Source organism: Orcinus orca, chromosome 11, assembly GCF_937001465.1.
Source record: "Orcinus orca chromosome 11, mOrcOrc1.1, whole genome shotgun sequence".
Taxonomy (NCBI): domain Eukaryota; kingdom Metazoa; phylum Chordata; class Mammalia; order Artiodactyla; family Delphinidae; genus Orcinus; species Orcinus orca.
In genome coordinates, this window is record NC_064569.1 from 11,628,430 (window position 1) to 11,642,679 (window position 14,250).

Here is a 14,250-nt window from a genome sequence, read left to right on the forward strand (position 1 = left end):
TATATATATGTATATGAAGCTTACCAGTGATAAATTCTTGGAGAAAGAGCTATTTGAGACAGGATTTTCAGGAGGCAGTGTCAGAACAAGAACATTTTTCATATAGTCGGGGGCTGTAACATTGTCCATGAAGTAGTGGTCACTGGAATAAAAAGTACAAGTTTCTCATGAAAATTAGATTCCTCCAAAAATAGAAATGGAGCTTCTAAAATTCATACAGCAGGCTTGAAATAGTTTAAAACATCTTTTTCCTGCTAAATGTTCTACTTTTCCCAGATAAGTTTCTTCTACACCTGCTACCTTGAATAGCAGAAATTAGGCAGCTGTGGTTAACGTACACAAATGGAAAGGAAGATCAGAACACAGACACTTCTTTGAGGAAGCTTTCTTAGGGGCTCTGGGCACATAAGCTTCTTTTCAAGGCTTGATGACTCTTGGCTTATACCTGGAAACTTTCTTTTCCTTAAGTGCTCATAACACTTTAGAGATTTAGGGATAGGATAGAGAGAAATTTTATGAATTAAATTTACTTTCCAGATGGTGAAACATAAGCATGAAAAGACTAAGCATTTTCTCTAACACTGTAAGCTTCTTAACATTAGATTATCGGTCCTTGTACCCTCGACTCCTAGACAGTATTTGGTACACTGTGGACCCTCAATACCGTCTGGGATGGCACTGCCAATCATATGGGTCCCAAGCTTCCTAATCATTTTAATGTTTTAATATGCAAATAACCTGACAAGCTTGAACCGCTATAACTAGGATGACCATCATTTAATAGGCGAACAGTAGGTGAACACATCTACGTACAGAGGACTGTGTTGAACAGTTTGCGCATATTGTCACATCTAATCCTAAAAGCACTCTTATAAAGTAGGCATTTTTATTCTCACTTTACAAATGAGAATCTCAAGATATACTAAGTAATACCCAAGAGGCAAATGAACCAGAAGTGTCAGAGTTAGAATTTGAACCCAAGTTATGTCTAGTTTCAAATGAATCTATCTCATGAGCATTCCGAAACAGACCCAGAGGTCCTTAGGGAATAGTGACAAAAGAATGCCAACACTTCGGCAGTTGATTGAGGATTTGCTAAAAATAAAATTACACCAGCCTGGTTACATTGAGGCCTCCTTCCAGAGGGCAAAGCAGCTATTGAAAGCAGCTATCAATGTGGCTGTAGGAATAAAATGTTGATCATTTTTCCCTCTTTTTCGTATTCTGCAGCTAAAAGGCTCGGTTGACTAGCTTATCTTTGTGAACAAGATAGGCCTGCACTTCCTATGCTTCATTTTTCTCAATACTGGGACAAGTGCATTTAGTGTGGGTGAAATGACTAGGCAAATATGATATAGTGCAGGAATAGCTTCTGGTCTGAATACGGACAGGGAATGATTAATGATCCAATCAGATAAGTGAAGTCATATGAGCTAGCTGATGGGGCAAGGGACACAGGTGTACCAGCAACACCTTTTTTAAGCCTCATCTGACTCAGATATTACCTTTGCACAGTTTGTTTGTGGGGTCTCCAACCATGTTAGAAAATGAGTAGTGAAAAGAGGGAATGTGATAAAAGGTAGTTTCTGTTCTCCAGAATTTTCTCCCCTTAGTTCCAGATAAGTGCAGAGGAAAAGATCACCACCCAATGACTATACCACAGAGGGCAAAGAATAACTGTGTAAATCAAATTCACTTAACGGGAATTTTTCTCTTACCGAAAGTGGCTGAAGGAAAAATAATCTAGGACCAAAGGCCATTAGCAATTGAAGGCATAGATAGGGCCCACGTTCTCAGAAATATGATTGGGATATTAGTTGATTTATTACTGCCTGGAAAAAAAACACCTTAAAATCAGGCTGAAGACCAGGATCTTTGTTGAATGAGCATGCGGGTTTAATGGGGATTTCATAAAACTTTTGTATTTGACATGATAGTGATGTCAAAGGCATACATCTCTGCTAAAGCTATAATTAATTAAATAAGAATGAGGGTGTGATAAAGAAGAAACGAAACACTGGTTAAAGTATTATCTTCATACAGAATCCCATTTTAGGCTGTGCAAAACGTGAGAAAAGAGAATATCTTCCAGAAATCCTTAGAGTATTTCCTTTCTGAAAGGAGGAGAGTTCTTCCAAATATTATACCTACTTGAATAAATCCACTAGAATAATGACAGTGTCTTCAGCCACTGCTCGGTCACCCTTGAGGATGTTGATGGTGTCTGGTGTACCACACATAACAATCACTGCAGGAGAGAGAGCAAGACAGGGAGAAAAATATACAATAGTCTACTCCCAAGCAGGAAGGGAACCGGGGGCCTGAATTTGAACCCAGTAAGTCCATGCTACATTCGTGTTTTAAGATTAACACCAGTTCCTCCAATTTACTCCCCCCCTCCTTTTATTTTTCATTTACAGTCATAGAAGCAGAGGAGAACTGCATGGGATCTTAAAAAGAATCATCTAGTCCTTGCCCTTAATTTTACTGATTTAAGGAGACTGTAGCTAAAATGTCAATGAGATAAAAAAAACCGGTGGATGAATAATTCTGATAGTCAAGTATTGGAGTCTGGCTTCGTGCTTATTCCATTACACGAGGCTGGAGTAGTTATAGAAGCTACTTTCAGTGGTAAGTGAAGGGCCCTGCCACTTGTAAAGGAGCTGGAAAAGATATAAATTAATGTGAGAACTGATGAAGTCTTCCTGAGCACCTTTCCTTGGGTTTTGGTCGCAGCTTCTTAGCTCAGAAAGTGATTTCAGTGATCGAGTTCCAGTCTGATTCTCTAAGCTCTCCTATCCACTGCAGCCAGATTTCCCAAATGCATGGATTGATGAGTAAGATGAATAAGCTGGGAGACACTTCATTAGATCTGTTCACACACTGTGTTGTCCAGCTGAACTGTAAACACTTTATGACATGAATCATCTTATACTTCTTGTTCCCCATATCCTAGTTAACGTTTTGCATATGGTAGGCTCTTAATATGGCAAACGCTTAATTATAACAGCAAATGATACTTCAAGCGATACCAGGAAATCCTGACAAGCAAGAACATTTCCTCGTAGAAAATTCCACAGTTGATTCCTTTGCTCCTGATATATTCTTATTTGCAAAAAGAATTCTGTGGAAAGTGAAATAAATCACCAAATAACTTAGTATCCCATTGGCCTTTCACACTTGGCCTATAACTGAGAGATCATTAGGCAGGTAAAATACCGACAGAGTAAAGCAAAGTGAGACAATCCTTGCCTAACTGGTAATTTTGCTTAAGGCTACATATCAATAAATACATCCTCTTGGTCACCAGGGGACGAGGGTTCAGAATATTTGAGAATTCGTCACAAATCCAACAATATATTAGATTGTGGTGAACTTAAAAAGCAGTTTACTAATAGTGGATCGTGATAACATTTTTGGCTTATAAAAGCTGGATTTTAGCATCATCATTACTTTCATAATGTTAATATATTTGCTCAACATTACTCTGCTAATTTTGCTCAGAGGATAAGGTTTTAATCAGCAAAAGGAACAGTATAATGGAGGTGCCCGCAGCTACAGATCTCTGCAAATATACACAAAATATACAGTAACGATGATAGCTCTGTGGTGGTAGATTTGTCAAAATGACTCATAGGGAGGTGGTGGTTGTGTGGACGTAGCTGGCCAAAAATTATCTTCATGTCTTCTTACCATTGCTTTTCCTGTCCTGGCCCATTAAGATACGCTGAAACTCGTCATCCTTTCTCAGCGTCCCCTTGAAGTTAAGGTTCTGAGAAAAATAGGAAACTCCAGCCTCCAGAGCATTGAGGTACCTAGAACAGAAAAAAAGAGAAACTCTAAGAAATCAGCTTAGTTTCTTCATGGCTTTCCATGTTGTTTGCTCACTGTTTACAGATCTGTCCAGGGACTTGTTCACCTAAAATTCATTTCTACACAATAGACAATACACAGCATGATACCAATGGTTAGGACTACGGACATCTAATTTAGGGAAAGTTTTAGGGAATCTTCGTGTATATATACAGATAGTAGACATTTGGCAAATCCCTTATAATGGCTTCTTGTTATTTGCTGAAGGAAGACTATTCTGCTTGTCCCATTATCACAGATAAATGGAAACTTGTGAATCTATAGTACAAAAATTCAGAGTTGATAGGAATAATTTCTCCTACTGTGTGGAAAGGACTTTTGTGTGCTCTAAGTTCACCCCAAACTTTCTAGGGTGCTGCCTTAGGGCTGATTCTTGTGTGTTCCCAGGGGTACCCTATTTTGGTCCTCTGGATGCTTTGGTGGAGAGCTACTGCAGACTCCTTCAAGAGATTCTTTCTGCCACCTTTGCTGGAGTTGTGTGGGCCTTGTGATTTTATTTTAGCAATGGTACCCAAGATCCTGCTCTCCCCACCACTCTTACTCCTCTGAAAAGCTGTGAGAGAAACGATTTCTAACTGGTGTAGGACAGGCAGAATGCACATTCTCTGCTATCATATGTTGCACGGTAATATGACAGCATTTACTTCTCGTTTCCCTTCTCCTTATCTGTAAAATGGAGATCATAGTACTTGTTCTCTTTTCTTTAGAGGGTTTACCTTCATGAAAATATATTTATTGGGACTTCCCTGGTGGTCGAGTAGTAAAGAATCCACCTTACAATGCAGGGCACGTGGGTGTGATCTCTGGTCAGGGAATGAAGATCCCAAATGCTGGGGCAACTAAGCCCGCGTGTCACAACTACTGAGCTTGCACGCCTCAACTACAGCCTGCGTGCCGCAACTAAGATCCGACGCAGCCAAGAAATAAATAAATAATAAATCTACAATATATAAATATTTATTGCTAGGTCACTTATGCCATTTGGGAAGAATTAGAAAAAAATTTAGTCAACGTACTTACGATTACATAGACACTTTATGTCAATCACACTGAGACAACAAAATAAATCAGATCACTGTTAACTAAAAAACTCTAAGAGAAAATGCAACTTTTTGAAAATATGTTTAAAAAACATTTATTCAGCGTTCTCAAGACATATAACACACTCCATATGATTCCTTTTTATTAATATGAAACATTAGCTGCACATCCTATAGAATAAACGTTCATTATTCAATTGAATCTTAGACCTCATATCCTAAGACTGTCAGCCTCAACATCAGACTCTCCTTCTTACACCACTACATTCTAGTAGTTAATAACAATTTGGGTAGAGGTCAGGAAGAAAATTGTGGCCACCTTGAATAACTCCATGCACTCCTTTTAGGAAATAAATATTAGGTAACTTTTAAAACATGTTCTTGAAAAGACATTTTTCATTTGCTGTACAGCAAAACTAACACAACATTGTAAATCAGCTATACTTTACTCCAATAAAAATTCTTTTAAAAAGAGAGACGTAGATGTAGAGAACGGACATGTTGACGCAGTGGGGAAAGAGGTGGGTGGGACGAATTGGGAGATTAGGTTTGACATAAATACTCTACCATATGTAAAACAGATAGCCAGTGGGAACCTGCTGTATAGCACAGGGAACTCAGCTCTGTGCTCTGTGATGACCTAGGTGGGAGGGAGGTCCAAAAGGGAGGGGATATAGATATGCATATAGCTGATTCACTTTGTTGTACAGCAGAAACTAACACAACACTGTAAAGCAATTTTACTCCAATTAAAAAAAAAAATGGCTTCAAACCAAAAAAAAAAAAAAAAAAAAAGAAAGTGCTTAGTGCAATGTTTGGCAAAAAGTAAGGACTCAAAGAAAGTTGCTGTTAAAAAAAAAAACCAGACATTTTTACCTGTTGCTACTGATTTAGATCATGGAATCAGTGAAGTGTTGTATACTTCCAAGTGAAATTTCAATTTGACCTAAAGTTAATGGGTATCTACTTCAGAGAGCTATGCTTAATATACCTAGTTCAAACAGGAGTAACAAACAGCCTTATCTAAATATATCTACAGCTTAAGGATGAAATCAATTAATGTAAGCTATGTACCACTTGTGTGTAAGAAAGTGGGCTGGTTTCCATTCCCAATGCTACTATTCATGGAAGGCATGTCTGATAATAACTAGTGGCCTGCTGAGAGTTTATGGCTTCTCTCCCTGCTAAGCGCCAGAAGGACATTAATGGTCCTGCTTACCAGAAACAGTCCTCAGACTCGGTACCATTCTTGAAAACATAGGTACTGTTCCAGGAAAAAGTTTTGAATGGAAAATAATTGACCTTCCAAAAGTCAACCAAGAAGTACGTCAACTTCCTAGCTGGAGACATCAGCCTGGTTAAAGTTTCTTTGTAGTCACACGACAATCCAAAACTTCCAGCTGAAATCATGGGATACTTCAAATCTGTGTCAAGGCTATGCCAAGGGGTGAGAGAGAAACCAGTATCAGGATTAACAACCTAAGTAGTACAAATAAGATCCCTCTTTAAGCTGTTTCAGCATGTGGGTATAAATAACAAAAATGAAACAGGGTCACTCAAGCAGGTGTTCCATGGATATAGGTCTGTCCCTCACAGGTGAATCTAAAACAATATTTACTGAACGTATGCTATGTTCTACACATACTCTGGGTGTCTTCTTGTATATGTGGCTTGGTTACTTCGATTTATTCTAAAATGAGTTGTCATTGGGTTGTCCTAACATCTAGGCTAGGACATATGGACTTCGGGGAGTAGGGCAGAGAAAGAATAGAAAATGGGCCACCATAGCTACTACAAATGTTGTAAAGCCCAGAAGATGCCCTCTGCAGCTTCCCTCCATGCATTGCCTTATTGCTAGCTCTTCTACGGACGGCCTTTGAGACAGACATCACCTGAGGACCTTACTGTTTTCCTTCCGCTGCTTGGCCCACGGGTCTGCTTGTGGTCCCTTAAGCATAGCAAGCTTTATTTTCTACCAGGGTCTTTACAGATGCCAGAAATGCTGCTCCCCTCTGTCTTTGCCTGGCTGATACTTACTCATCCATCAGGTCCTTAATTAAACATCTCTTTATCCATCAGGAGAGCTTTCCTTGATAACTAAGACCAGGAATCATGGGTGAGAACCTGTTGAATACCTGTCTCCTCCACCAGACTGCAAGCGCCACGAAGGTGGAATCACGCCCAGCTTGTTCACCGCAGCATTTCCGGTCTGCCTGCTTTATGTGTAGATGCTTAAGATGTATTTGATAAAGGGAGGAAAATGACCTCCCCTTCCATCTTCGGTGCTCCACTGAAAGGTTTCACTTGGGTGTCCTGCTTGCATTTCAAACTCCTCACGGCCACAGTTAAATTTGTCTCTTAGTTTTGTTTCTCAGAACTGTTCCTTATCCTGATTTTCCCATTTCTTTTAGCGTTTTGATATCTCAAAGCCTTTTCAACAACTACATTTCGTCCCACACTCCAGTATCCGATCAGTTATCAAATGCTATTGATTCTACTTTTAAATATCTTTAAGGCGATCCTCCTATTCCAAGTCAACTGCTTCCTCACTAGTTCAGGATCTCTTCCTCCCCTGATTTTCCTGTCCTCAGTCTCTCCTGGTGGGCTCCAGCCTTTCCTCTACACTGTTTCCAATTATTCTTCCCCAAAGTTGAGCTGCTTCTGATGGTACTTCCCTGCTGTTTTAGTGGTTTCTGATGCAAATCTAATTAAAAACCCTTCCCTCACTTAGAACTCATGGCCACCCAAATACGGCCCTGTCTAATTTTCCTAGTTTTCTCTCTACTACTCCCCTATACATCTCTTTCCCTCCAGTTAATACAGACTTGCACAAATTTTCTACACTTCCCTGATGCTTTGCTTTCACATATGCTTCTCCCTCTGCTGGCTGGGATGCTGATCCCATCACCTCTACCCATTACAATTTAACCCATTCTTCAACACTCAACTCATATACCATCTCCTTCACGAAGTCTTTCTCCTCTTGAAGCTTAATTCTCCCAACCACAGGGACCATTCCCTCTGTGCATCCACAGCGCCTTGCTTGTACTTCTCTAAGGGAACCTGTTCCACTCTGCCTTGCATTGGTCACCAGTGTCCTTGTCACCTTCTCTATTAATTGTCTCCGCTCTGACACAACAAAAATGCGTCTTTGCACATGGAAGTTCCTCATAAGTGGTGAATCAATGTCCTACTTCTCCTTTCCTTCTGGGCACACTCGCCAGCAATATCAGTAAATGGTCAGGTAAGATGACAGCTGGAATGAGCACAAGGAAGATAAGATTCTGTATTCGTCTGCACTTCGGTACAGAAGATGAGGTCAAATGTGCTTCTGTGGGGTGTCTATGGTCTGTGTGGGTTTGAACGTCTGAGTCTGTTTATACAGCTGGGTGGGAGGTGTGAGAAGCAGACTTTGCAACAGAAATTTCAGAAGTCTAATGTCTACCCTTCAAAACCTATTGCAAGTGTTCCTTCAGCATAGTTTTCTCTGTGTAGACAAAGGGTGATCCTTGATTCACGGGGAGATGAAAAAGGGGAAAGAAAGGCCTGTGAGAGGGATTTGGATTGGGGGAGAGGCGAGCTGGCAGAACAAAGTGTTTTGCAGTGAGGAGAATTACGCTGAGTGAAATGATCGAAAGGGGTGAGGGCGATTTTCCCAAAGCCAGGAAGTATTTTCACTCTAAATACAGTGGAAGCTTTTTCTTTTTTTTCTAAGCTGATAAGGGCACTGTGCAAAGTACTTTAGTATGTTATATATATAATCCTCAAATAGTGCTTTGAAATAAGAACCCTGCTACCTTCCCTATTCTTACAGCCCTAAGGAGGGAACGGAGCCCTGTTAATGCCCTAGGGTGCTGCACTTTCCTTTGTGTTTGGGCACATTCTGCCCATACTTCTGGGAAGATTTCCTTTATTCAACTCTCAAAATATCTAAGTTCACTATCTTCCCTGTGTCCTGCCTGGAGTCTAACTTTTCACCTCTACCTTTTTGCTTTTCAAGCTCAGATGTTAGTAACAGAAGTGGAATATCTACTGTCATCCACCCCACACTGAGCAAAGGCAGAGTTACCCGGATGAGGGAATGACAGTTATAGAGAGACTGTAACATACAAGGGCCCTGGCACCCTCAATTGTATTGCCCTGAGTAGACTGCTGTTTGATACATCAGTTAAATCTTGATATGATGTCCTGACTTCAATTCACAGGGGCATGAAAACAACAAACCAGACTACTTACTACATCTGGAAGGTGGAATAGGTACACGTGGGCCCCATGAGGACACATCCCATCTGTTTGGTCCCCTGTAGGAGAAAAAAATAACAACCAATTCCTAAAACTAAAACTGTGAATCAATGCACAGGAAAGAACCAGCAAGGGGAAGGCTCCCAGAAGGCTAGAAAGCGGGCCTCTCGAGATGTTAGAATGTAGAGCAGAAAGGAGCCGCGTGCATGCCTTGGGCTGGGCGAGGGCCAGCCGAGGGATAAAGGGGTCCGAGAGCGGAGAGGCTGTGGATGGAGGGAAGGGCATCCCACTGAAGGTGAGCTGACTGACGTGACCCTGGACTCTATCAAGAGGAGGATGTCCAGTGGTGGGAGAGGGACTGGCAGACTGTCACATTAGCAGTTATCTGTAGGTCAAGGGGTGAAGACGCTAGATTTGGAGGTGCTATGCAAGGACAGGGCAAGTTTCGGGTTTAGGGAGAGCTACAAAGCGGGGCTGGAGAGAACAAAATGCAGTGTGGCCGGGTGAGAGACTATAGATCTTAATTCCACTCTTTCTCAAGGGGAAACTGATTAGGAGCATTCTGTTGTTGGTGTTGGAGAATGAGGTGGGACCTCCCACCTCCGGAGACAGGGATGAGGCACACCTGTTTATTAAACTCCCCTTGCTCGCTCCTTGCCCTCCCATGATCAAGAATGACCACTTCCTGGGCTCCCCTGGTGGTGCAGTGGTTGAGAGTCCGCCTGCCGGTGCAGGGGACGCGGGTTCGTGCCCCGGTCCGGGAAGATCCCACATGCCGCAGAGCGGCTGGGCCCGTGAGCCATGGCCGCTGAGCCTGCGCGTCCGGAGCCTGTGCTCCGCAACGGGAGAGGCCACGACAGTGAGAGGCCCGCGTACCGCAAAAAAAGAATGACCACTTCCTGACAGGAGTGCGGCCAATCTGGTCGATGTGATGTTACTGATGAGAGCTTCAGAGCCATGGATCTGTGCCCAGTGCTCAGCTTCCTGGACGGCCTTCCCTTAGGTCTCTGTACCAAAGGGACATCTCACACCCTACCTGCCTCTAGAGAGCTTGGACTACTCTTCAGTTCCAGAAAGCTCTGGTTGGGGATGGAGTTGGCAGGAGGAACTAGGCAAGAATCTCTGTCTTCCCATTTCTACGGATTGACATTACAGTTACTACTTTAAAGTTAGGTTTCAGATTCAGCCCTTAAGCGATAAACCTGCGACCGTGCATATGGTGATGACTGTAACAGGTGTCTGGTGTAAGGCTTTAGAGTATATTTTTTAATGGGGCACCTCAGATTTTTCTTGAGGGACATGAAGGCAAACCAGTTAATACCAACATTTAGATTTGTTAAAAGTTCTAAAAACAGCTGAAAACAAAATAATTCCCCTCCATACCACTGAACGTGTACAGACAGAACATAGCTAAGGTTCTCCCCGCTTTCCTAGATTCCTGGAGGGTGCCTATCACTTGGGAAATAGATGGGGATACAGTCGGAGCACCTGGTCCCCAAATCACTCAGCTGCATAGCTGGAGACGATGTGAGAGATCCTGGCGGGCCAGCGCCCGAGCTCACGCTGCGGCCCTCCTGAGGCAGGAGGGTGTGAGCTGACTCTGCGAAGGCAGGTACTCACTGAAATCGTCCTGAGTAGGTCGAGGCCTTCACAGGTGCTACTCCGGCAGTCACTGGACTTATAAATCATACTTTCCGAATTGATAAAGCTGGCATTCACGGTCACATTTAGGCCTATTATCCAGAAATGAGGGGAAAGAGAAGGCTAGTGTTATTTCTCAGGAAGTTTATACCAGCCATGAGACTTTATTGTTCTACCTCTCTAGAAAGAGGAGATCTAGAGAGGTAAGTTAACTTGCTCAGGGTTCCCAGCTGGCAGGGAGTGGAGCTGGGTTTTGAACATAGGGCAGTCTGATTCTGGAACCAATATGCTATAGAGCAGTGGTTCTCGAAGTGTGTGCCACAGACCCCTGAGGCACCTTGAGACTCTTTCAGGAGGTCCATGGGGTCGAAACTATTCTATTAGTTTAAGACATTCACGAGCATATAGTGAGGTTTTCCAGAGGCTACATAATATGTAGTATGGCAACATTTTAATTGCAGAAGCAGATAGGAGAATCCAACCATTTTCTATTAAGCCTGATATTAGAGATTTGCTAAAATGTGAATTTCTGCCACTTTTCCCACCTACTTCTAAGAGTTTTTGGTTTGAGAAATATGTTTTCTTTAATATGAAATTTTATTTATGTTAACAAATTCTTACAATTGTTATTTTAACTGCATCAATAAGAAAATATTTTGAACATTTTTCAGTTTTAATTTCCCATATAATAAACATTGATAAATGTAACATAAACGAAACGCTTTAGAACCCATGATTATTTTTAAGCGTGTAAAAAGGCCTTGAGATGGGAAGTTTGAGAACCACTTCTGTAGAACGTACTGTGGTGAGCTGCCGCCTCTCATGATTATGGTGCTGTGATGTCCTTTTGCTTACTTTTATCTCCCCAAATCCCAAGTGATTTCTCAAGAAAATACTGAACACTTTTTAGACAATGGGATGGGATGACTTCAAATCAGGCTTCACTTTTGAGATATGCCTGGTAACGTGTTCCGACACCACAGCAACAGATACAATATCAACGTCCTTCACAAGCACAACAGTAAGAGCAGCAACAATAAAACAACAGCCATTTATTGAGCTCTGGCTATGTATCAGTCAGTGAATTAGGTACTTTATGTGAATCTCCTCATTTAATTCACACCACACCCACAGAAGGAAACTACTATTTATCGTCATTTTACAGGTGAGGGAACTGAGGCTCAGAAAATGTAAGTAACTTGCGTGAGGTCACTGGTGATGAGTGGTTGGATAAAAGGCTGGAATATGAACCAAGGTCTGTCCAATTCCAAATCTCTGCTTCTAACCACAGTGTCCCACTACCTTATTTTCACGAGCAATGGATGGGTAAAGATCTTACAGTGGTGACATGATACACTCTGTGGAATCTGACAGATAGGGGTTTGACTCTCATTTCAAACAGACAACTTGTATGACTGCAGCAAAGTTATTAAACCTCTGCTGTGAAACAGTGTCAGTAGTGTTGATCGTACAGAGCTGTGGCGAGTAAAGAGATTCTATATCTTACTTAGCACTTGACAGGTACTCAAAAACAAGAACACCAAGTTCAGGGAGACCAAGGGAGATAGCTCACATGAGACTGGCAGGGACTCCAATTCAGGTCCTCAGACTGCGAAGCAAATGTTCTTTCCACTATGCCACACTGCCCAGGTAAATAAGGGGATTTTATTAAATGACCTCCTAGTTCCATTACAGCGCTAGATCAGATCCATCCATTTATATCTGAATCCAGTCTCAGAAAGGACTGAAGAAATGTATATTGCACAGAAGACAGTTATTACACATATATGATCTATGATCCCTATTGCTATTATTACCACAAATTTTAAATAGAGAAAATTAAGACATCCTCTCCTTAGAACCATAAATAACCATTAAGATGTATGAAATACTCATTGACTCAGTAATTATACTTATGGCAATCTCACCTCAAAGCATGGAAAAAAACTATGTACATAAAAATGTTTATTGTAGTAGTTTTTAAATAATCGTGAGAAATTAAAAACAATGGAATGTCCTACCATGGGAATTATTACATGATTTGGGAGGATATCTACTCTAAGGGGTATTGGTCATTCATTCACATGATGCTAAGAAGATTATGCAGCTCTAGGAAAGCCACTTGTAGAATCATGTGAAATGAAATAAGAAGGACAGAAAATTGTTTCTGTGCCATAGTGACCTCAACTATGTTCTTAAAAACAAGAAACTCAGAGGCATATGAAAAGATACTGGAAATATCCAGGTGGCTGGAAATTATCAGGGGTGACTTTTTTCCCTTTATTCTACATGTTTTATCTACTGGTATAGCTTATTTTAATAATTAAGAGATACATGCAAACTAGCATATATAGTATGGATAAACAACAAGGTCCTATTGTAGAGCACAGGGAACTATATTCATCCTGTGATAAACCATAATGGAAAAGAATACACACACACACACACACACACACACACACACACACACACACACAACTGAATGACTTTGCTGTACACCAGAAATTAACACAACATTGTAAATCAACTATACTTCAATAAAACATTTTAAAAAGTAAAATAAAATAATTTTCTTATACCCCCCAAAAAAGAGATACAATAAAGAACTTCAACACTGAATTTGATTGCAAATTTATCATATTGACTGTATCTTATAATAACAGCCACCAGAAATGTCAAGAGTGAATAGATGGATTAAAAATCCCAGTGAAAGAGTTAGCACCTGGATCTTTACTTAATTCATCTTCTTGACTGGTAACCCTGTGAAATCTCAGACACAGACCAAATCTTGCCTCTGAGAAGCTACAGAAGGAAACATAATGCCTTCCTGATGCTGAGTAGTGTTATCTACTTAAGTCCAGTTAAGTTAAATCCAGCTTTAGCTGGGACATTTCACTGCTGTGAACACCTGGGTCGGGGCCATCCCCAAAGCAGAGTAGATCATGAGTGAACTCATTGAGGTAGGGCTCAAATCCTTCTCTTTGAGGATCTACTGCCTTGAAATAGAAAAGGCCTGTGGGCCAGGCCCTTAGAGAAGGTTGGGTGATCAGGCAGAGAACACAGGTCTTCGCTTAGCAACCCTCTGACCCCAGAGGTGGTAACAGGGAGGAGAATTCTGTTACCATCTTCTTACCAGCTTCAAGCAGACGCTGTCTCACTATTTCCATTCCCGCGTTCACCACATCTTTCAAGTTAACCTGGGACTCTGGGAAGGCCGAGTTGTTCATCATCAGCACAGTGATCTCGTAGCTGCCATTGTGGCAGTTCTGACTCACTTGGGAGGTCCAGAACAAAAGCCCTGGTCGGAGGAGCAGTGACCACAAAGCCAAGGCCAACAGTGGCGTCTTCATGACCTCCCTCACCTCAGCACCATACTCCTTGCTTTACTCTGGGCCTTTCAGGGAAGCAGGAACTCCAAATGAACAGCCTGTCACTGAGTCCCGTGGTCTACTCT

The 14,250-nt window shown here is 41.6% G+C and overlaps 1 protein-coding gene across 7 annotated transcripts in view; it reads right to left on the bottom strand.

The window, feature by feature from the left end:
* GUCY2C (guanylate cyclase 2C) overlaps positions 1 to 14,250 on the bottom strand; it is a 144,136-nt gene that overhangs the window by 92,331 nt on the left and 37,555 nt on the right. For 6 of the 7 annotated variants that reach the window (XM_049693872.1, XM_033408152.2, XM_033408149.2 and 3 more), the window contains exons 4-9: positions 10,776 to 10,888; positions 9,150 to 9,214; positions 6,133 to 6,348; positions 3,694 to 3,815; positions 2,152 to 2,248; positions 25 to 142 (exon numbers count right to left, since the gene is read on the bottom strand). In XM_049693872.1, the coding sequence (XP_049549829.1) occupies positions 25 to 142; positions 2,152 to 2,248; positions 3,694 to 3,815; positions 6,133 to 6,348; positions 9,150 to 9,214; positions 10,776 to 10,844 (687 nt within the window). In that variant the 5' untranslated portion in view covers positions 10,845 to 10,888. Of the gene's footprint in view, positions 1 to 24; positions 143 to 2,151; positions 2,249 to 3,693; positions 3,816 to 6,132; positions 6,349 to 9,149; positions 9,215 to 10,775; positions 10,889 to 13,929; positions 14,162 to 14,250 lie in introns of those variants that run through there. The other variant, XM_004281123.3, reaches the window with a different exon arrangement.